Below are 20904 nucleotides of genomic sequence, written 5' to 3'. Positions count from 1 at the left end.
AAAGAGAAAGAGAAAGAGAAAGAAAGAAAAAAACACCAGGCCGACCGGCCGACCTTCATTTCTCATTTCTCATTTCTCAACGCGACCCTTCTCCTTCTCCTTCTCCTTCGCGAGTCTCGACGACACCACTGGAGTAGTTGGAGTAGTTCACCCGAGACCGACCGACCGACCAGACCAGCAAGCAACCCCTTGCTTGGGTTGGGTTGGGTGCGAGAGATGAGATTGCCCAGTTGCCCCCCCCCTCCCCTCCCCTCCCCTGACCATCCATCTTTGGCCGCCCCCCCCCACTCCACTCCCACGCCCACGCCCACGCCCACGCCACTCCACGTTTCTATAACACGTTTGTCCACGTTTGTCCACGTTTGTCCACGTTTGTCCACGTTTGTCCACGTTTGTCCACGTTTGTGACCTGTCCGTGTCCGTGTCCGTGTCCGGTCCGTGTCCGTGTCCGGTCCGTGTCCGATCTGTGGGCTTTGATTCTGATTCTGATTTTGAGTCTGATTTTGATTCTGATTTTGATTTTGAGCCTGGGGTTGGGGTTGGGGTTGGGGTTGGGGTTGGGTTAGGTCTGGCTTGATTGTTAGGTGTGATTATGTATGATAGGTAGATGCCTTTCTTGATGTCTTGATGTGGACACTGACACTGGAGATACTACCTACCTAGTAGTATGTAATAAGCATATGTATAATGTACATAGCGAGTCAGCGGTGATGGATGGATGGATGGATGGATGGATGGACTATGGAGTCGATGGACGGCCAGAAATACCTACTCTACTTACGCAACGACGAGTCACGACGACGGGGACTTTCTTTCTTCCCCGCAGACTCCAGAGCCCGAACCCACCCACCCACTGACCCACTGACCCACTCACCCACTCACCCACTCGCGCTCGCACAGTCATAATCACTGTCACAGTCACTGTCAGTCGCACTGCTGCATGCGTCATCATATGTAGATTGATAGACCTTTCCCTTCTCCCCTCTCCTCTCCCCTCTCCTCTCCCCTCTTCCTCGCTATGCTATGCATGATATGTATGCTATGTATGCTATGTACCTATGCTATGTATGCTATGTACCTATGCTATGTATGCTATGTACCTATGCTATGTATGCTATGTACCTATGCTATGTATGCTATGTATTCCCTCCCTCCCTCCCTCCCGCCAGTCCGTGTCCCCGTTCCCGTCCCCGCCCCCCCGCGCCCCTCCAATGTCCAGTTGTTTCCGTCGGTACATACATAAAATAGATAAACGCGAGATCATCGCTCGCACAGCCGTCTTAGGAACGTCGATGCGGCGGACAGGATGGGATGGCCATGGGATGGGCGGCATGCTTCGATTCGATGGTACTTACTCTACACATGGGACATATGGGACAGTGGGCGGTATGCAAGTATGTAGGGAGTATGTAGGGAGTAGGGAGTAGGGTATGCTTCGATACCCCTCCCCTCTCGCCCCCAAGACCAAGACCAAGACCAAGACCGAGACCCCCCCCCCCCCCAAGACCCTCGCTAAGTCGCTAAGTACTGATCCCGGCATCCACGCGACGCTGTCATGTCATCCATCCATCTCTCGTCAGAATCTCGTCAGAATCCGTCTTTCGTCTCTCGCGTCGAAGGTGTGCTCGAGCTCGGGCTCGGGCTCGGAGGGGAGGGAAGGGGAGGACGATGAGGAGGGCAGGGCAGGGCAGGGCAGGGCAGGGCAAGGAGGGTATCTATATACCGTATCTACATACATACTGTAGATATCGACTCGTCCACATTTCTCACGTTTCTCACCGTCTTCTCCCCTCCTCCCACCACCACCACCCGTCCGTCCATCCGTCGGCCCATCCGACCCCGGCTGCCAGGGCTGAAGGGTGGGATGGGATGGGATGGGATGGGAGGGGAGGGAGGGAAGTGAAGGATTCTCCGTTCTCCGGAGCAGAACAGGAGGCCTATGGCAGACAGATACTAGTTACCGTAGTAGACAGACAGACAGACACGCTCTCTCTCCTCCTCTTCAGACAAGACAACAGCCAGCCAGCCAGCCAGCCAGCCAGGCATGGTGAATCGAGACCGACACCGACACCGACACCGAGCTCCTCCGATCGGATCGCGGGTGGTTCGTCGCTACACATATGTGCACACATACACACACACACACACATACACTCGCGTCCTCCATCGCCGTGGGGGCGCAGAGGGCCGAAGGCAGAGGGTAACTACCATAATATAGAGGATAGGGTATATACACAGAGTATAGGTAGTACTACTAATAGAGTGCGTGTTTCAACCGCGCATGGGATAGAGTGAACGATCCGCAAGCGATGCCAGCCTCTATATATGTACATAGGGTATGCCTCTAACTATTCCCGACCGGGGGTGGGGTGGGCAGCGGGCGCGGGGGGGGGAGGGGGGAGGGGGGAGGGGGGGGGGAGGGACGGGCGTTGGTATGTACTGTACACTACCTCTTGTACATATGCCGCGCGCGGTGTTCAGTCAGTCGGTCAGAGGAAGGATTGCGGTGTTCGGGAAGGAAGGGAGGATGGATGGATGGATGGATGGATGGATGGATGGATGGCCGTTTGCACCGCACGGGGCGGAGCAGACGTTTCTGGTGGTGGTGGTGGTGGTGGTGATGGTGATGGGGCGTTTGCATTGCGGATGCCGGCCGACGGTGCGAGAACTCGCGAGAAGGACGTTCGACGCCCGTCCGTATAGAGAGTAAGAAGGCTGTCCTCTACATACCATCCATACCTCGTATCATACCTAGAGTATCTACATGAGGTAGACATCTAGAGTATAGTAGAGTACATACAGCCAAATCCGCGAGTCGCGAACATTCAACGCACCTGCCTGTCTGCCTGCATGTCTATCTGTCTGTCTGTCAGCCTGCCGTCGACCCAACCCACCAACCCACCAACCGCATCCTTTCCTTCCTTCCGCGCTCGTTTCTTTCCTCTTTTTTCTTTTTCCCTTCGTTTTACTTTTTCCCCTCCACTCCACTCTACTCCACTCCACTCCACTCCACTCCACTCCACGTGGCCGCGCGTAGAGTAGTTCTGGGTCTTCATCTCCGGGGTACATATGTACATACATACACAGGATGGGATCGAATGGCCATTGCATGCACTGCACTGCACTGCAGTAAACTGCGCGCACTGGCTGGCCGACTGACTGGCTGCAACGCAACGGGCCCATGGCTGTGCAGTGCAGTTAACGGGATTCCCAAGTTCCAACCAACCAACCAACCAACCAACAGCCGGCCCATCCATATGTCAATAGGTATTCTACCCACCCCGGCCTTATGGTTACCTACTCTACCTACATAGAGTACAGATGCGCAACAACCACCAACCACCAACGAGGGAAACGTCAATTGAGCCACACTTCCGTTCCGTTCTCCGCGTGAGCATTGTGAGGTACTCGTATATACATACATACATACAGAGAAGAGAAGAGAAGAGAAGTATGTTTGTAAAGGGGGCTTACATACGTTCCTGCCCCAGCCCAGCCCCAGCCCCAGCCCAGCCCGGATTGAAATCGCCTCCCTCCCTCTCTCGCTCCCTCCCCCGGTATCCGAGTGCGGAAGGCGTGGGGAGGAGGGGACGGCCGGGCGTGCGAAGGGAAAGGGAAATAGAGGGGGGGGGGAGGCCCGGGGAGTGGAGTCGGTCCGTCCGGAGAAATCTCGGATAGAGGTGGTGGGTGTTTCAGCTACCTCCCTCCTACCTCCTACTACTCTACCTACTCTCTGTCTATGTAGAGTATGTATGTTCACCAGCTACGTAGGTGGAAGGGCTGAACTCTGCCAACGACGACGACGACGACGACGACAATGAGGAGCCCGGGCCCAGGGAGATGAGCCCGCCCCGGGAAAGGAAAGGAAAGGAAATCTCGCCACTCCGACATACGGAAGTACTCTACATATGAACAGTCAGTGAACAGTGAACAGTGAAGCTCTGTAGAGTATCTAGAGTAGGTATCATAGTCGGTATGCACGCACGCCCGTAGGCTGTCTCCAAGAGTCCATGGAACTCCCACCCCACCCCCAACTGTAACCCCCAACCGCCGTCGTGATATGTATTCTACATATCCTCGGGAAATGCATCCGCCCGTTTCGTTTCAACTGTGGCCCGTCCGTCCGTCCGCTCGACGCTCGTGCCCCCGACCCGGCCTGGCCTTGCCAGGTGAGGGTGAGGGGGGGGACAGGTCATGCCAGTCAAAGTTAAAGCTTCCCCCCCCCCAGGTACTCACATATCTATCCCCAGCCGCATCCACTTCCACGTGGCACTTAAACTTTCTTTCAGCCCTCGCCCCTCGCCCGCGCCCCTCGCCACGAGCTCCTCGCTCCTCACTCCTCGCCCCGCGCCCCTCGCTTGCGAGCATGTAACTACAGTAGTAAAAAATATGGGCTTTTCGGGACCAGAGTGCAACTTGAATTGTGCAATTTCCATGTTGCTTCAGTACCGTGATAGAATTTAGCACTCAATGTAACGCAGATTCATATGAATGCGCCATACCCGAAATCCTGTCGCGCTACCGTAGTTGTATCACTCTGTACCAGTTTTACAATGCACATTTGTCTGGAATGCTGGTGATAAATGCTTAATCGTATGACTACCCAAGACTTTTTGAATGCTGCATTTGCCGGCGGGCTACTTTGAAGGATGCCGTACTGTTACCACAGCGATCCAGCAGTGCTAGGGTATTTAATCAACTAAGAGTTTTCAATAAATTTGGTCATACTGCTGTATTGATATAGTGTTATGCACATGGACAAGATTATGAGAAGATGGTAGTTTATTTGCACTAGCCTATCCCGTCTATCTAATCTTATCAGATCCGAGTGATCAGTGGTGATTTCTGCCATCCTTTCTGTCATCTCCTTCCCTCCTTCTAGACCCCAGCACAGAGATCGGGCATTTAAAAGGAATTATGCCACCAACTATTAGCTGTCTTACGAATCATGTATGAGCTACCTTGGGGGTCCCAGCGAGTGTCTGGTCAAGAGAAACAGGCGAATACTGACTGCGATATAGCCGTTTACGTTTCCACGATTTACACGTTTTCTTGGCATTTTTCTACTGTTTTCCGGTGTGGGGGAGCGATGGGCTAGCTGCCACGGGAGGGAGTAATGGGAGTTTGGTGGGGGTGGGGATGAAAAATGACTCTAGTCATCGAACAGGAATGACTGAGTCAATCCGCGAGATGACTCTAGTAATGACTGAGTCAACTCGTGAAATGGCTCAGGAGCTGTGGGAGGAGGTGTCGGCAACAGGAGGAGATGAAGGACTCCTGTCGGTGGGAGAAGACGAATGTGGTTAGTAGAGGGCACCAACGTTGGCGGGCATGGTGGGCATGGCGGGTCGTATGCCCTCTTAGCCATCTGCCTCTTCTTCTTTTGCTTCTTCTTCTTCTCCCACAACTCCTCCTCCCCCCGCAACTCCTCCCCCCGCAACTGCTATTCCCACTCCCACCTATTCCCACTCCCACCGCAACTGCTATTACCCCCCTCGCCGCAACTCCCTCCCCCACTGCAATTGCTATTCCCCCCGCCGCAATTCTACTCTTGCTGATGTTCCTCGGTTTTATAGCTCTTCTGCTCGCACCTCTACCCTCGCTCCAGCTCTACCCTCGCCGCAATTGCTGTTCCCCCTCCTGCTGCAACTGCTACTCTCGCTGATAGCTCATCTCTCATATAGCTCCTACTCCCGTCGCAACTACTACTCTCGCCGCGGATACAGCACTGGCTGCGCTGTGAGTAACCCCCCCCCCCCCCCCCCCCCCCCCCCTTCTACTGCTACTATTGTCCTACTGGCCTCGCTGTGGATACAGCACTGGATTCACCTAAGGATTGCCCTCTCGCTGGATTAGCCCTGGAGAAGCGCCTCTTGCTAACGTGCATATATACAGTACTGAATTCGCTTAAGAAATGCCCTCTTGCTACCGTGGATACAGCACTGGCTGCGCTGTGAATATCACCCACTCACTACTGCTGCTCGCCCAGCTGGCCCCTCTGTGATTATCACCCCCCCTTGCTGCTACTGCTACTCCCGCTGATGGCTCATATCTCTTATAGCTAACTCTACTCTGGCCGCACCTCTACCCTCGCTAATAGCTTCTCTATTATAGCTTTTCTCGGCGCAACTCTCCATTCCCCTCGGTGCAATACATCCACTTAGCACAACACATCCACTTGGCACAGGTGGCCAAAGCTCGGGAGTAGAAAGAATATTAAATAGTGAAGGAAGTAGATAGAATACTAGATAGAAGTAGATAGAATACTAGATAGAAGTAGATAGAATACTAGATAGAAGTAGATAGAATACTAGATAGAAGTAGATAGAATACTAGATAGAAGTAGATAGAATACTAGATAGAAGTTCAATGCGAGACACACTGGATTACTGCATACAAACCGGTCCGTAGTGATATAAAATCAGCATTCATCCTGGTACTACTATGAGAGTTGTGCAAAGACGCATTCATTTGAAAGCCAGCATGCTGCCATACAGATCCGGGAAGGCTATGAGTGTTGTTGCGAAAACGCATTCATTTGAATACCAGCATGCTGCCATACCGATCTGGAAAGTTTATGAGCTTTGTGCGAAGACGCATTCATTTGAATGCCAGCATGCTGCCATAGCGCGACCAAAATCAAAGAACAGGATGATTCACATCTATCGGTACCGACGTGGCAATGCGCATTACTTTTCTCAGTATAATCATTTTTGGCCGTAAAGATTCCGCTGTTTTTGGATTGCCTCCAATCATTCTACTGCCGCCTGGCTCTGGTACTGCCTCCATACCGATCAGCCCTAGTTGTTTACCACTGCACCTAGAGTACATACCAATGCAAGTATGTAGGCAGAGTACTCTATATACCTACCGGTATGTACCGGTGTGTAGTTACCGGTACATATGTAGAGTAGAGTATGTAGGGCAAGTATAGGCTTGCCACTTGGGTGGGTGGGTCACAGCACTGGCCACCGGGGAGGGGAGGGGAAGGGGGAGGGGGAGGAAGTGTTATCTCCGCTGCTGGATTAGCTTCTAGAACAACCTGAACCGACTCCTCTCCTTTCCTCTCCTCTCCTCTCCTCCACACGGCGTTGAGGGGGATCCACCCACTCCACGTGGCGACCTCGTGGCGACCTCGTGGCGAGCTCGTGGAGGCTGGCTGGCCGGCCGCGCGAAGGCTTCTGGAAGATGCGGAACGGGATGGGGTGGGAAACCTAAACACAACACAACACAACACCACACAATGCAACACTACACAGCCCGTCCCCCCCTCGTGGCAGGGTGTTGGGGTGTTGGGGTGTCAGAGACTCAGGGATATCGTGACGGGCTCTATATATATACAGTATATGTATAGGAGAGGAGAGGGCGGCGGCTCGGTAATGGACATGTAATCAACTTTCTTCCATCAGATAAATTTATATATCGTACGAGCTCGAGTTGGTCGGAAGGGCTATAACTATAGTACCCTCCTCTGTATTGTACTCCATGAAGTATGATACCTAGTATGATGCTACCTACTCGTAGTATGATATCTATGGTAATGCTAACTATTGCCTTCGCCACCGCGTGATGCTGTAACTATGGTATCTACTGTACATACCGTCAGCTGCCTTGAAAGTTGATGGGCTCCCCATACTCCCAAACATACGTCCGTCGTCTACCTATCCGTGTCTCACCTAAAGATATCATCAATCCACCACCACCACCACCACCAGTGACCACCAGTGACCACCAGTGACCACCACCGCCGCCACCACCACCACCACCACCACCACCACCATAATCATCATCATCACCATACGCCGTCATCGTCACCATTATCGTCATTAGTGCCGTATGCATCTATACATATACTCTACACATATATGTAGAGTAGAGTAGGTACACACAGAAGTTCGTTCGTATTCACTCCCGGATCCAGAATCAAGCGTTGCGAGTCCCGTCGCGACTCAAGACTCAAGAGTCAACAGCCGCCGCCGCCATTAATATGAACATTGCATTGTTCCGTTTTTGCACTAGTTAAATTAAGTTAACCAACACTATGTACCACCAGCAGCAGCAGCATGGCTCCCCTGCATCGCTGCATCGCTCGTGTGGTCGCCATGTGGTGTGTATGTAAGTGTTAGGTACAATGTACACTAGTTGGTATCCATGTGTGGAGTACATACGATACATCTGCACAGTACTTGCACACGCCCGATCACGAGCACGTTAATTTCTCTTCTCTTTCCTTCTCTTTTCTTTCTTTCTTTCTTTCTTTCTCCTAGCAGGGACGGACGGACGGATACCACTCTACTCTACTATGCGTAACGGCGATTACTACATACTACTAACCACAGTCTCTACCTTGTATATACATAGAGTAGAGTACTCTACATACCTGCGATACCCTGAGATCTGAAAAGACGGCACGCTCGCACGCTCGCACGCACAGAAAAACAACCCCCCAGCCCGGAGCCAGCCTGGAGCCAGCGCGTGTTTCAGGTTTCAAGTTTCAAGTTTCAAGTATTAGGTTTCAGGTTTCAACTTCTCGGCCCTGCCCTGCCTGCAGGCTGCATTAACTGCATAGATACATACCTAACTTATATATTGTTTAAACGTCCCTGGCGGCGGCGGTGGTGGTGGTTACTGGTGGTGGTGGTTACTGGTGGGGTGGGTGCATACCTAATCCAGAGTGTAGATATGGCCCATGGACGGTGGGGATCTGAGCTGTCTATAGTATCTGTCCGTCTGGCCACGTTCCAACGAACATGAGCAATGGACATGAGTGCTCTGCTCTGCTCCTGCTCTTGCTCGGCCCTTAAGACTCGGAATCTCGGAGTCTCGGTAAACTCGGGAGTACATACTCCTACTACTGCTACTACTACTGCTACTGCTACTGCTACTGCTACTGCTACTGCTACTGCTACTGCTACTGCTACTGCTACTGCTGCTACTACTACTACTGCTACTAGTAGTACCGGTATGTAGTAGTAGCAGTGATCAACCTATGATATCTCCGGTCTCCAGAGTCCGGAGTCCGGACGCCGGACGCCCCTGGAATTGAATGGAATTGAGTTCCGTCTGTCTGTCCATCTGTCTTCCTGTCTGTCTGTCTGGACCCAATCCACCCCTCCCCCCTCCCGCAGTGAGCGCCGAGGAGACTGGAGAGAATAATACATACATAGCCGGATGGAATATGTATGTGCATACATATTGTGGCGAACAGTCAGTCAGTCAGTCAGTCAGTCATGCCTCCGAGCCCCAGCACAGCACAGCACAGCACAGCACAGCACAGCACAGCACAGCACAGCACAGCACAGCCGCGTAGATCTACATACCCGCTACATAGAGTACAACTTCCACTGGGTATGTATGTGTCTATGTACATAACCGGATGGCGCGGGCGGGCGGGCGGGTGACTCGAGTGATATCACGTGCGTGCGTGCATGATGATGTGTGAGTTCGATAGATACATAGGTAGATACAGCACATATTCCTCGGTTAATGTGTAAAACCTCCATCTCCATCCACGGGTTTCCGACGTTCCGACGTTCCGGCGATCTGTGTACTGTACTGTACAGTACAGTACACCCCTGCCTGCCTGCCTGCCTGCCTGGCCAGGCGTGGCTTTTCCGCACCATCACGTGGGCGTGGATGAGTTACATAGAGTAGAGTACTCCAGCTCACCCCCTCGAGCGGCGATGGGTTTGGGCACGGGGAGGACCGCACGCAGACCAGACACCAGAACGAGAGGGAGGGTGGGTGGGATTCACATCACATCACATCGCATCGCATCGCATCGCATCGCATCGCATCGCATCGCATCACAGCCCATCACTCGCCCGACCGACCGACCGACCGACCGACCGAGACAGTATGAAACGGCGAGAAAGTAGATGATCGGCCATAGGTAGGTACATAGAGTACAATATGTACAATACTTATATCTACTAGGTATGATGTAGGTAGGTATACGGGGATGTCGGCGCCGCCGGGAGGGAGGGAAGTAGAGTATGTAGAGTATGTAGAGTATGCAGAGTGGGTACACAGCACGTCCGACGTCCGGTGGGTGCGGTGCGGATGATCGGTACTTTAGGTACAGATATTCGTTTGCACGCCCATCCCCCCCCCCATCCCCCCTTCTCTCTGCTCTGCTCTGCTCTGCTCTGCTCTGCTCTGCTCTGCTCTGCTCTGCTCTGCTCTGCTCTGCTCTGCTCTGCTCTGCTCTGCTCTGCTCTGCCGCGGCTCGCCGCCGGCATCGCCGAAACATACGAGGTGCCTTATGTATGCACTTACCGACTTACCAACTTATGTACCAACTTACTGACCGGACGACACCGCAACTCCGAGGCCACCGCTTCCATCCTGTACCTTGGGTAGGTGGGTAGATACTCGCCTAATTGAGCGCCCCCCCCCCCCCCCGCGCGCGCCCACGTCCAAGTTCCAACAAGTTCCAACAGAGTTGACTACCTACCGTACATATCCCGCTCCCCCTGTGAGTCTGTGAGGCTGTCTGTCTGTGAGGCTGTGACAGTGCAGTGCAGCTCAGCTGGCGAACCCGGTCCCGGTCCGCGGTACGGTACTCTACTCGTACATACATCAGCGTACATAGGAGGTAGTTACCGACTCGCTGGACGCGAGTCGCGAGTCGGTCGGTTGCTGAGGTGCGTGAGGTGCTTGGTGGTTTGGTGCTTGGTGGGGCGGACTGCATGTCTTGCTTGCAATTGCCTTGCCTTGAAACCCACCTACATACCCACCACGCCTACATATCTACGCCGCCCACATACATACATACATCCCACGAGCGAGGCGAACCGTGATAGTTACTCTACCTTGTAGTTGGGTATGTGGAGTAGAGTAGGGTAGAGTAGGTACGCGAAAAAAGAAAAGAAACCAGACGAGACGAGGTTACGAACGAACGAATGGATGGGTCGGCCCCCGCCCCTGGGCCCTGGATGGAGTGGAGTCACTGGAGTGGAGTGGAGTCACTGGAGTGGAGTGGAGTCACTGGAGTGAAGTGGAGTGGGTATCTCCGGGGAAGGGAAGGGGAGTCGGGGGGGGGGGGGCTTCTCGCCTTGCTTGGAACATATGTAGAGTACTCTACATATGTAGGTAAGCCGACCGGTTTGTTAAATTTTGTTTGTTTGTTGGGGCTGGATGGATGGATGGGTGGATGGATGGATGGGTGGGTGGATGGGTGGGTGGATGGGTGTCCCAGGTTTCAACTTCTAACGGACCCCAACGGACGGACTCACCCGATGGATGGTTTCCCCCTCCCAGCTGAGCGGTGCAGGTGCAGGTGCTGGTGCTGGTGCTGGTGCTGGTGCTGGTGCAGCGGGATGGGAATTCGGAGAATCGGAGGGGGAGGGATGGATGGGCCCGATGGGGAGCGAGGACGGACGGACATGAAAAACGGCCGGCCACTTCCATGCCTACATAGAGTACATACGGTACCTACTCGCCTCGCTATCTACCTGATATACCTATTATGTTTCGACTACCTATCCATATACAAAGCACAACAGGTAGAGTAGAGTATAATAGTATACCTACCTAGTATACCCAGTTACGCATTTCGTTTTCGTGCAGTCTCTGCCTGACTGACTCAAGTCTGTCTGTCTGTCCGTCCGTCCAGTGTCTGTCCCCTTTCGTTCTCGTTCTCGCTCCGACCCCTCCCCCCCCGCAATCATCCGTCCCTGTCCCCGTCCCCGTCCGTGCACCGTCATCAAACCACGGTACCGAGCAACGGTAGTTAGTGGCGATGGCAGTGGCAGTGGCAGTTGCGGGCTTCGCTTGAAGTTGAAATACCGTAGAGTAGGTGCTCTCCTCCATCCATCTGCTCCCTTGGAACTGCAAGTTTGCAACGGGCCACTCTCTCTATATGTAGAGTATGTAGAGTAGGTACATACGAAAGGGCTCGCTCGCTCGCCTCCCAACACCGGTGAACCGGTACCGAGAGTACCGAGTCTCCACATACATAGAGTAGAGTGCAGTGTGCACGCATACTCTATGCCTACCTCATCTCTCCGTGATTGTCACCTCAAAACTACCGTACTACATAAAGTAGATACATCATACAAACTTGTTACCCACCTCGCCGACTCCGCGGAGCTACAGTGGGTAGAGTAGAGTAGAGTACATATTCAGGCAACCCTTACTACCTTACTACCCCCATAGCTATATAGCTACCAGCTACCAGCTACCTAACTAACAGTTACGGTAGTTACTTAAGTACTATAGCACGCAGCAGCAGCCAATTATTCTACGTACGTACGATACATACGATACATACGATACATACGTGCACGTGGGACATCCCATCCCACAGCTGCGCCCCGGCCCGGAGGCTGGCCTGGGTGTGGATTGGACAGTGAGTGGATTCGCAAGCGGTTACCTGAAGTACTCTACATAACCCATCAGCAGCGAGCGAGCGAATGAAGAAGTCCCGTGAAATAAAGGGAAAATCGACATCTGTATGCAGTTATGCAGGTAGGTAGAGTAGAGTACTAAGTAGAATTGTTAACCTGGGGCCGGGCGGGGCGGGGCATGGTCTGTGCCCCCAACGTGGGTGGAAGGGAGGGGGGGGGAGGGGGGGGGGGGGGGTGAGGGGGGGGGGCGAGGGAGGGATTCGGAGAAGGTCCCCTCCTCCCCCATAGATGAAAAACAAACGTGTTTGTAGAGTACTCTACTCTATGCATACATACATAGAGGGAGAGAGGGAGATCAGCTGGACATCGATATCCGGGTCGTGGGGCACGCGTGGTCGAATGTATGTATGTAATACATAGCATGCCCAAGTACCTCCTACTACCGGTATGTAAGTAGTATGTACTTGGTATCTACTATCTAGTATGCACCTTCCCCTCAGTGCGAAGATTGCCGGCAGCATGCTCGCAGCAACTCGCCCTACTCATTCAACGAACTCACTTCGACAAGTACATGATACTCACCTCACTTTACTCACGCAGTCACTCACTCACTCAATCCCTCACTCACTCACCGTTGGCAAAGACTGGGTATACCTAGTACCGTAGAGTACTATTACATAAGTAGATCATGGCAATATATGTACACACTCAGTTTCCTCGCCGCTGTCCGACCCAACTTTCATCGAGTGGCCCGATGTGGCTTTCCCTGCCCCCGCCGTGGCCTGTCCCAGCAATGGATGAGCGCATCAACGAAATGACACTAGGAAAAACCAAATTCCACTCCTTCGACTTGTCCCTGCCTTGCCGCAGGTCCTTAGTCGTCGCCGCTTCCTGCCTCTTCAAAAGGGGATGCCATGAAAGACGGTGTGGGGAAGAACAGCGGGCCGGAGCCCGGCTCCTCACCCACAGCACCTCCCTCCTCCTCCCGCCTTAGTTCCGCCTCCATTTCCTCCCGCTCCCTGAGCTCCCACTCGGAGACCTCGCTCTCAGCGGTCTCAGGCATCCGTCGGCCCACATCAGTGGAGGAGAGGAATTCCAGAATCGCTTGCTACATCGCGCGTCTGCGAAGAGGTCCTGGATCTTGAATCGACCTTTGCCCCTCCTCGTATGCTTCCGGACCTGTGCCCACAGGATTTTCTGCTGGCTCTTTCATTCAGAGCAGTTCTTGAACCCACCCACAGCGGCGGCGGCGGTGTAGAACCCTCTCAATTTTGTTTCAATCATCTTTGCATCCGAACTTGTTAGCTCATGGTGATATGCACGTGTCCGTCCGAGCTCATTATGGTACAGCTCTCGAAGTTTCCGATGCCGAGTAGTATCGTCCGAGCCGAGTGATGCGCCGTGCCCCGTATTAGTAATCTCATCCACCGTGGTGACCAGCATCACCGTAGATTCGATTGGCCAATCGCTAAAGCCAATCAACCCACCACTAGCCGGAGTAGAGCACCGTCACCGGGATCTCTCTCCCCTCATCATCACCACCGCACCCCGCCACCACCACCACCACCATCACCAGCAGCAGCACCCCCACCAACTCTTCATCCACGATGCGCCCGACCACCCGGCTCCTGACGGCGCGGCTGCCCGCCTTCTCCCCCACGGGCATCACCGGCGTTCTCACGCACCCGCACCCGCGGCCGGCGCTGATCGCGCTGTACAACCACACGCTGAGCGTGCTCTCTTCGCTGCCCTCGCACAGCGTGTACCGGCAGTCGGCCGAGAACCTGACGCGGGCGCGGCTCGAGATCCTGAAGTCGGTCAAGCCCGCGGGATGGAACGACTACCTCGCCACGCGCCGCCAGAACGGCCTGCAGGGCGACGTCGACATCACCGACGTCGCCGTGTACATGCGCGCCCAGCTGCAGACTCTCGTCGACAGGACTACCTTCTCGGGAAACGTCGCGTATGCGAAGCAGGAGATGGAGCACTGGCGCGCTTTCGCTGTGCCTGAGAGCCATGACACCCGCAAGCTGCCACAGAACACCGCGGACCCGCTCGTCAAGGACTTGCTGGCCGATGCGGAGCATAACGAGGAGCTTCAGAGGCTGATGCGCCAGGAGGAGACGGAGATCGACCTCGAGCCCCAGTTGACCGCTGAACAGGTTATGGAGATCGAGGAGAAGATCGGCGAGGGGCTCTTGGAAGAAGTCATCGAGGAGGGATGGGGTGAGTTGCAGTGCGCCGAGACTATGCGTGATGATAAGGTGTGGGAACCACTGGAGGTTGTGCCGGAGGAGGGGCAGTGGGTAGGGTTTGAGAGGCAGATTGCTACCCCGTAGAGGGGCGGGGGGATAAGAATGAGGGATGGAAACTGGGGGGTCCGTTACGACTCGGTAGAAGATGAGAATAAGGGAGTTTTGTACAGCATTTTCTTGATTGTGAATACGTGTGTATTCGTGTTGCTGCAAAATACATACACATGGCGGCCAGCTACTTCTTTTGTTGTCATCTGTCTTCGTGGGGTCAAGTCTCGGGCCGAGTCTAAATCCCAAATTTGCAGTGATTGCCCTAGTTGTCTTCAGGCCACTTCCCATACCTACTGAATTCAGCTCAAGATGGAGATATAGGTACTTACTTGGACTGAAGTGATTCCCTCCACATTGACATCTTTCCACTCTCTCCGGGTAACTTCGGGACCCGACGTCACTCGCGCGGCAACACCCGAAGCTGTTGGCAGCCGAAACGGCGAAATCTTTCACACCGCCGTACACACTCACCTGCCCACCAGCACACCATGACGCTCCTCCGGCCCACACCGACAGTCCTCCGGGCCGTTCGAAGTGCCGCGATTCGTTCTACCACCACCACGACCACCACGACCTCCCATCGCACCATCTCCTCCAAAGCCCGCGCCCTCAATTCCCCCTTCAACCGTCTGCGCAATGGAATCTACGGCACGGTACTGCTGGGACTCCTCGGTTTCGGGTAGGTCTACTACTCATAGCGGGGGGGGAGGCGGCGGCGGCGGCGAATGGGTGGCTGATTGAGGCGGGTGGGGCATGACAGCTACGTGGAAGCAACCGATACCCGCTCCTCCATCCACACATACATGGTCCCGCCTCTGCTGCGGTACATCTTTAGCGGCGACGATGTCTCGCGTCCCGGGCCCGAAGCCGCGCACGTCTTCGGACTCCGAGCGCTAAACCTCGCCTACAACCTCGGAGCGCCTCTGCACGAGCGCGGTACACCCGACTACCTCTCGACCCTTCGCAGCACGCTCTGGGGCTTCGACGTAAACACACCCCTTGGGATTTCTGCCGGCCTCGACAAGCACGCGGAATGCATTGACGCCCTCTTCACGCTCTCGCCCGCGATCGGCTTCATCGAGGTGGGCTGTGTGACGCCGCGAGCCCAGGACGGCAACCCGCGCCCGCGGCTCTTCCGCCTCCCGACCTCATGCAGCTTCATCAACCGCTACGGCTTCAACAGTGTGGGCGCGGACACTGTGGCGCGGCGTCTCCGCGACCGAGTGCGGCGCTACGCAGTAGCCAACGGCACCACTGAATCCGCGGTGCTAGCCGACGCCTCGCTGCCCGCCTCGCTCCACCCGGGCCGCGTCCTCGCCGTACAGATCGGCAAGAACAAGACCACGCCAGAAACCGACCTCGCGGCCGTCAAGCGCGACTACGTCGAGTGCGTGCAGAAGCTCGGCCCGTACGCCGACGTGATCGTCGTCAACGTGTCGTCGCCCAACACGCCGGGGCTGCGCACGCTGCAGGCAGCCAAGCCACTCACCGAGCTCCTATCTGCCGTCGTCACCGCCGCGTCGCAAGTCACCGCGCGCGCCCGCAAGCCCAAGGTCGTCGTCAAGGTCTCGCCCGACTCCGACTCGCCCGACCAGATCAGCGACATCTGCGCGGCGATCCGCAACGCGGGCGTCGCCGGCGTCATCGTCGCCAACACCACCACCGCGCGCCCCGCAAGCCTCACCGGCTCCCCGCAGACCTCGGAGGAGGAGAAGCGCATCTCGGTGCTCGAGGCCGGCGGCCTCAGCGGCCCCGCGCTCCTGCCAAAGACCCTGAGCCTCGTAGGCGAGTATCGTCGCCGCCTGGGTAGGGATGTCGAGATTGTTGCCAGCGGTGGCGTCACAAACGGCAAGGACGCTATGAGGTGCGTGCAGATGGGCGCGAACGCCGTTATGGGATACACCGGCATGGTCTATGGCGGTGTTGGATGGTTCGGAAGGGTCGCGAGGGAGCTGGCCGCGGAGGCGGAGGGCTCGAGGACTGCGAAAAGGTAGATGGCTACGCACCCTAGGTACTTAGGTAGCGGAGCGGGCAAGAATTCAAAATAGATGGTGCTGGGGGGTGGGGCCGGGTGGGTGGGTTTGTAATTTGCTGTTGTCGCCTATCCTATCCAGAGTGGGTGTTTGGGTTTGGGGTGTCTAGTGATATTTCATGCAACGAAATAGCCATGTACTTACCTACATCATACATACATACCTCCTACCTACGGGGTTCGTTCCCGCCCCAAAATCGATGGATGGTCGTGTTGCCGAGGATATTGGTCTGGTCTCGCCTGGTCTGGTCTGGGCTGGGCTGGAGGGACTCGTCGACTCTGGAGTTCAACTGTGCAAAACTGTGCACGAGCAAACAAACTCTGTAGATATCAATTCACAGGTATCCTATGATCTTGGATCTTGGGGACCCGCTCTGGATCTATGTACGAAAGGACTCTTTTTTTTCCTTTCGTTTAATCACGCTCACTCGCACGCAGTCCGTCCCCCCCACCCACGGCGGCGGCGGTGGCGGCGGCGGCGTAAACCCTCGGAGTTTTGTCACTGTTTATGTACGCCGCATGGTCCGGTTGGATGGATGGCTGGATGGATGGATGGATGGATGGATGGCTGGATGGCTGGATGGCTGGATGGCTGGTTGGATGGTTGGATGGCTGCCCCCAATGAACGACTCTTTTTTCTTTCTTTTTCTTCGTCTATTCGTATGTAATCATTGATTACTTAGCTACCTACCTTATGTAGGTAGATGAAGGGCGATATTGTGCACTCCCGCCGTCCGCGTGTCTGTCTGTCTGTCTGCGGTCCGGTTCCGGTTCTGGTTCCGGCATGGCATGGCTGGAGATCGGTGCTGCTGCATCCAGCAGAGTCCCGGACAACTCAACTGGTAAGGATACAGTATTATAGTACTATGTAATCCACGAAAAAGGCTCGTGATTCCCCGGGCGAGTAACTGCTGACGAGTGACTTAGTATGCTCCACCTCCACTGACTTGTTTTTTATTTTTCATTTTTATTTAATCATCAGAGCATTCGGCCTTGGTACTCTAGAGTAGATGATAGATCATGGCTGTAGAGTAGTACACGTCCGATTTCTCGCCACTGCACTGTCTCGGACCGCTGGTCGGCCGATCGCTCGCGAGATGTTTGTGTGGGGGGTGGGAGGGGGGGGGTTCCCTGTTGATCTCCGATTCTCCGGCCAACTCTTCCACAAAAAGCGTATGATCTAGTAGTTAACGGACGAGAGATCTTGGGAAAGAAAAACAGAGGAGATATATATGGAGATATGGATATATGGAGATATGGATATATGGAGATATGGATATATGGAGATATGGAGATATGAAGATATACCAGTAAAGAAAAAGCGCCTCAAAACCCCCGGTCCCACCCTCCCTCCCTTCCCTTCCTTCCCTTCCTTCCCTCCCTTCCCTTCCTTCCCTTCCTTCCCTCCCTTCCCTTCCTTCCCTTCCTCCTTCTTCTCCAATACTCCACATGCCATAGGTAGTCCGTCCAAGAAATCTAGATCCCATATGTAAGACCGACTCGGCAGATCTTCTGCAGATCGTCTGCAGAGATAACTACAGTATCCTACACATGCGTGCGTGCGCACTCTATGTGCGTACTCTAGGTACATACCTACGTGCTCTGCTTTGTACCAGTGCCAGTGCCAGTGCCAGTACCAGTGCCAGTGCCAGTGCCAGTGCAGGGGGCCATACCATACCATACCGTACCGTACCGTGCCACAACGCCTTGCGCCGTGCACTGTGTATGCATGCATGATGCAGCACTCGAAACATAGGTAATCCGTATGTGAGACACGCGTCGAATTCCAATTTCGCACAACATACCGGTTGTTGGGCTGGGTCGGGTCTCGCCGGTTCCATATCGGTAGGAAGCCCGGGAGGAGGAGGAGGAGGAGGAGATAAGAGTGCTCCTGCCCGTCCAAAAATCCTCAGAAGCAATACAAGATCGATAATGACTGCCAATTCCCATTCCTCCTTCTCCCACGATCACTCGCCGAATCCCGCTGCGGCGGCGGCGGCGGCGGCGGCGGCGATGGAGTACGACTACATTGTCTGCGGGTTTGTCCTCCCCGTCCTCGTGGTTACATACATGCTTATATATGCTATACATAGCGGCGGCACCACGGGCGCCGTCCTCGCCGCGCGCCTAGCCTCAGACGCCAACGCAACGGTCCTGCTTCTCGAAGCGGGCAAAGACCACCTCTCGCACGCATTCACACGCTTCGCGGGGGGGTTAGCTCTCCCCTCCTCCCCCCCTTTCCCCCTCCTCTCCCCGTGCTGACCTCCCCCGCAGGTGGAAAACCGGCTTCAACACTTCCGCGGATTGGAACATACAGACGGTGCCGTCGGCAGGCCTGGACGGCCGGCAGGTTGCGGTGAGCCGCGGGAAGTTCCTGGGCGGCTGCAGTGCGTGCAATGGCACGCTGTGCGTGCGCGGCGTAAAGCGGGACTATGATGAGTGGGGCCTGCCGGGCTGGGGCGGGGACGAGGTGTGGGCATGGATGAATAAGGTGTGTTGCTGCTGCTGCTGTGGGTGTGGCGGGGGCTGGGCTGACGTGTGGGAGGGAAGGCGGAGTGTTTTCATCCCAAGGGTTGGTTCGCGTATGATCCGGCGAGTCATGGGACGGCTGGGATGCTCCATACGGCGCCTATGGACCCGGCACCAATTACGCAGCGGGTGCTGGAGAGTATGGTGGGCGTGGGCATGCCGTTGGGCGCAGATATTTTCAGTTCTGGCGAGACGGCCGTGGGCTGTGGGCATGCGGTCAGGACGGTGCATAACGGGGTCAGGAGCACCGCGGCGGATTTCGTCAGGACTGCTACTGCCCGCGGGAATTTGGAGGTGCGCACTGAGACCATGGTAGATAGGGTTGTGCTTGAGAGGGAGGGGGAGGGGGAGGAGGCCGAGTGGAGGGCGAAGGGCGTGCAGATCGTGGGTGTGAATGGCGTGAGGAGGACGGTGAGCGCGAGGAAGGAGGTGGTCGTTAGTGGCGGGGCGTATTGTTCGCCAGCCGTCCTTATGCGCTCCGGCATTGGTGCGAAGGAGGGGGTCGAGGGCTTCGGCATCGAGAGTAAAGTCGATCTACCCGGGGTTGGAAAGAACTTGATGGATCATCTGGTTGGAATCCCCCCATTCATTCTGGCTGGAATCCCCCATTCATTCCGGCATGTACTGATGAGGGCCAGATCGTGTTCATGTTCTATGAAGTCTCTGAAGCCGGGGTCACCAAAGACCGCGGCATCTACGCCGAGGGCATGCATCAGGCGGCCGTGCAGCAGTGGCAGGAAACCCAAACCGGCTTCCTTACCGACTTCCCATTCGGCGCGTTCGCCTACACCCGTCTTGACGAGCGCCTCTCGGACTCCTCGCTGTGGCAGGATGCGCCGCGAAAGGACGGCTACGACCCCATGGGCCTCACGCCGGCGCAACCCAACATCGAGTTCTTCACGACCGAGTGCTACGGCGGCCCATCGCAGTACGCCGACTTCCCGCTCGGCGGCGAGTCCGCGTTCGCCATCATCCCCGAGCTGTTCGGTCAGCAGTCGAGAGGGACGGTAACGCTGAAGAGCAACGATCCGCTCGACACGCCGGTCGTCGACCACAAGTACCTCGACGACCCGCTGGATCTCCTCGTGCTTGCAGAGGCGTGCAGGTATGCGAACGAGATCGTCATGAACGGCGCCGGTACCAGGGATATCGTCAAGGCTGCCTGGCCACCGCAAGCGAAGCATCACGAGTACGAGAGCAGAGAGCAGTGGGCGGCGTTCGTGAAGAAGAACGCCACGACTTGTGAGCTCTCCCCCTCCCGTGTCGAGATGGCCGTGACTGATGAAGCAGGCTATCATGCCAGTGGCACGTGTAGAATGGGCATCGATCAGGATCCGCAGGCCGTCCTGGATGAGAGACTTCGGGTTCGTGGCGTCAAAGGATTGCGTGTGGCAGATACGAGTGTCATGCCGACTCTCATCTGTGGGCATACGCAAATGCTGGCGTATGCTGTGGGTGAGAAGTGTGCGAGCATGATCACCGAAGACAATTCGGTGTAGGTAGTTCGGAATCATATGGCGGGATTTTCTAGCGATCTCTTGTACTAGATATACACATGTAGGCTCGGTGTGGCAATCAAATGATGAAGAAGATTACACCCAGCGCGCACAATGTAGCAATCGAATGATGAATGATGCTCTACTGAATGGAGGACCAAATTACACTCAGCGGGCGGAATGTGGCAATC

General features: G+C 55.3%; 3 protein-coding genes across 3 annotated transcripts; all 3 read left to right on the top strand.

The window, feature by feature from the left end:
* Window positions 1-13839: 13839 nt before the first annotated feature.
* Window positions 13840-14886, top strand: BZA05DRAFT_402780 (ETC complex I subunit conserved region-domain-containing protein). Its single transcript, XM_051484146.1, has one exon. It carries the CDS (start codon window positions 13958-13960, stop codon window positions 14687-14689), a length of 732 nt encoding a protein of 243 aa, XP_051337893.1. The 5' UTR covers window positions 13840-13957; the 3' UTR covers window positions 14690-14886.
* Window positions 14887-16729, top strand: BZA05DRAFT_355503 (uncharacterized protein). Its single transcript, XM_051481386.1, has 3 exons — window positions 14887-14918; window positions 14986-15335; window positions 15417-16729. Exons 2-3 carry the CDS (start codon window positions 15145-15147, stop codon window positions 16648-16650), a joined length of 1425 nt encoding a protein of 474 aa, XP_051337892.1. The 5' UTR covers window positions 14887-14918; window positions 14986-15144; the 3' UTR covers window positions 16651-16729.
* A 1972-nt stretch (window positions 16730-18701) lies between these two features.
* BZA05DRAFT_375587 (putative GMC oxidoreductase) lies at window positions 18702-20716 on the top strand (the record flags this gene model as incomplete). The annotated part of the gene is made up of 6 exons (XM_051481792.1): window positions 18702-18727; window positions 18782-18901; window positions 18963-19179; window positions 19239-19787; window positions 19856-20459; window positions 20508-20716. 6 exons carry the CDS (start codon window positions 18702-18704, stop codon window positions 20714-20716), a joined length of 1725 nt encoding a protein of 574 aa, XP_051337891.1.
* Between the last annotated feature and the right edge of the window lie 188 nt (window positions 20717-20904).

The sequence above is a fragment of the Tricharina praecox genome (genome assembly GCF_024521635.1).
Source record: "Tricharina praecox strain CBS 144465 chromosome Unknown BZA05scaffold_18, whole genome shotgun sequence".
Lineage (NCBI taxonomy): Eukaryota > Fungi > Ascomycota > Pezizomycetes > Pezizales > Pyronemataceae > Tricharina > Tricharina praecox.
Note: the sequence above shows the minus strand (reverse complement) of the source record. Positions and strands in the feature narration are given on the sequence as shown.